We start from the raw sequence: 1,305 nt of genomic DNA on the forward strand, positions 1-1,305 counted from the left end.
GAGCACCTCAGGCAAACACTGTCAGGAGGCGCCAAGGACTCTGGTCATCAAAACCATATTTTAGTGGAATCTTTGAAAACCAAATCCAGAACAGCTTATCATCGTTTTCACTTGATGTTAGCCGAAAGGCTGAGAAGCGATAGCATATCACCATTTGAAATAAAGGGCAGATTCGTTTTCTGATCCCGACCCCACCGCCCCTCTGCGTTGGCCTCCCCAACAGCCCCTCTAGGGCTGCCCAGTTCCCGTTTATCCAACATTGTGCTATTCTGTTCATGTCGGTGACACTGTGGGTCAGTGTGGGGGGGCGGGGGTTGCTGCAAAGTCTGGGGTTCAGACCCATCAGTCACTGGGCACTGGGAGGAGGTGGGAGGGCGGGAGGTGGGGGACGAGGCTGCCTGCTCCTGTAAAGATTTACAGTCTTGGAAACCCTGGGCCGGGGTCACTCTACTATGAGTCAGAATTGGCTCGATGGCAGTGAGTTTGATTGGGTGGAGGGAGTTGTGCATCCATGTTTGGGGATTTTTTTTTTGGAAGTAATATTTGATGTAACAGGATATTGCAGTAAACCAACAGTATTCAACCTTTGGGGGTGAAACGACCCTTTCACAGGTGACCCCCCATTCGTAACAGTAGCAAAATCACAGTGAGGAAGTAGCAACGAAAATAATTTTATGGTTGGGGGGGGGTGTCACCACCACATGAGGAGCTGTATGAAAGGGTTGCAGCATTAGGAAGGTCGAGTAGACGATGATGCCTTGGGCTTACAGGAGTCCTGACCCCCAGCCCTCCTCCCTCAGACCAGGAGTCCTGACCCCCAGCCCTCCTCCCTCAGACCAGGAGTCCTGACCCCCAGCCCTCAGACCAGGAGTCCTGGCCCCCAGCCCTCCTCCCTCAGACCAAGAGTCCTGGCCCCCAGCCCCTCCTCCCTCAGACCAGGAGTCCTGACCCCCAGCCCTCCTCCTCCCTCAGACCAGGAGTCCTGGCCCCCAGCCCTCCTCCCTCAGACCAAGAGTCCTGGCCCCCAGCCCCTGCTCTCTTAGTCTCAGGGTCCCAGGCCCCAGCCCAGGGCTGTCCCCAGCCTCAGGCTTCTGACTGAAGGCCCTTCTCACTGTCTACAGCCACCTTCCCGCTGCAGCTCATGTGCGTGGATGTCAATCTCATCTCGCGCAACAACTGCAGCAAGGTGTACAAGGACCTGCTGGGCAAGAACATGCTGTGCGCTGGCATCCCGGACTCCAAGAAGAACTCCTGCAACGTGAGACGCCCTCCTCGCCCCTGCCCCTCCACCACAGCCCCTCCTCC

General features: G+C 56.6%; 1 protein-coding gene across 1 annotated transcript in view; it reads left to right on the forward strand.

Annotated features, from left to right (window-relative positions):
- Positions 1-1,305, forward strand: part of LOC105979344 (kallikrein-7) — an 18,208-nt gene that overhangs the window by 14,474 nt on the left and 2,429 nt on the right. Inside the window, exon 4 of the mRNA XM_013006693.1 lies at positions 1,122-1,258. Within this exon, the coding sequence (XP_012862147.1) occupies positions 1,122-1,258 (137 nt within the window). The remainder of the gene's footprint in view (positions 1-1,121; positions 1,259-1,305) is intronic.

The sequence above is a fragment of the Echinops telfairi genome, unplaced genomic scaffold (genome assembly GCF_000313985.2).
Source record: "Echinops telfairi isolate 266 unplaced genomic scaffold, ASM31398v2 ScPeMD7_655;HRSCAF=1070, whole genome shotgun sequence".
NCBI classification, from domain to species: Eukaryota; Metazoa; Chordata; class Mammalia; order Afrosoricida; family Tenrecidae; genus Echinops; species Echinops telfairi.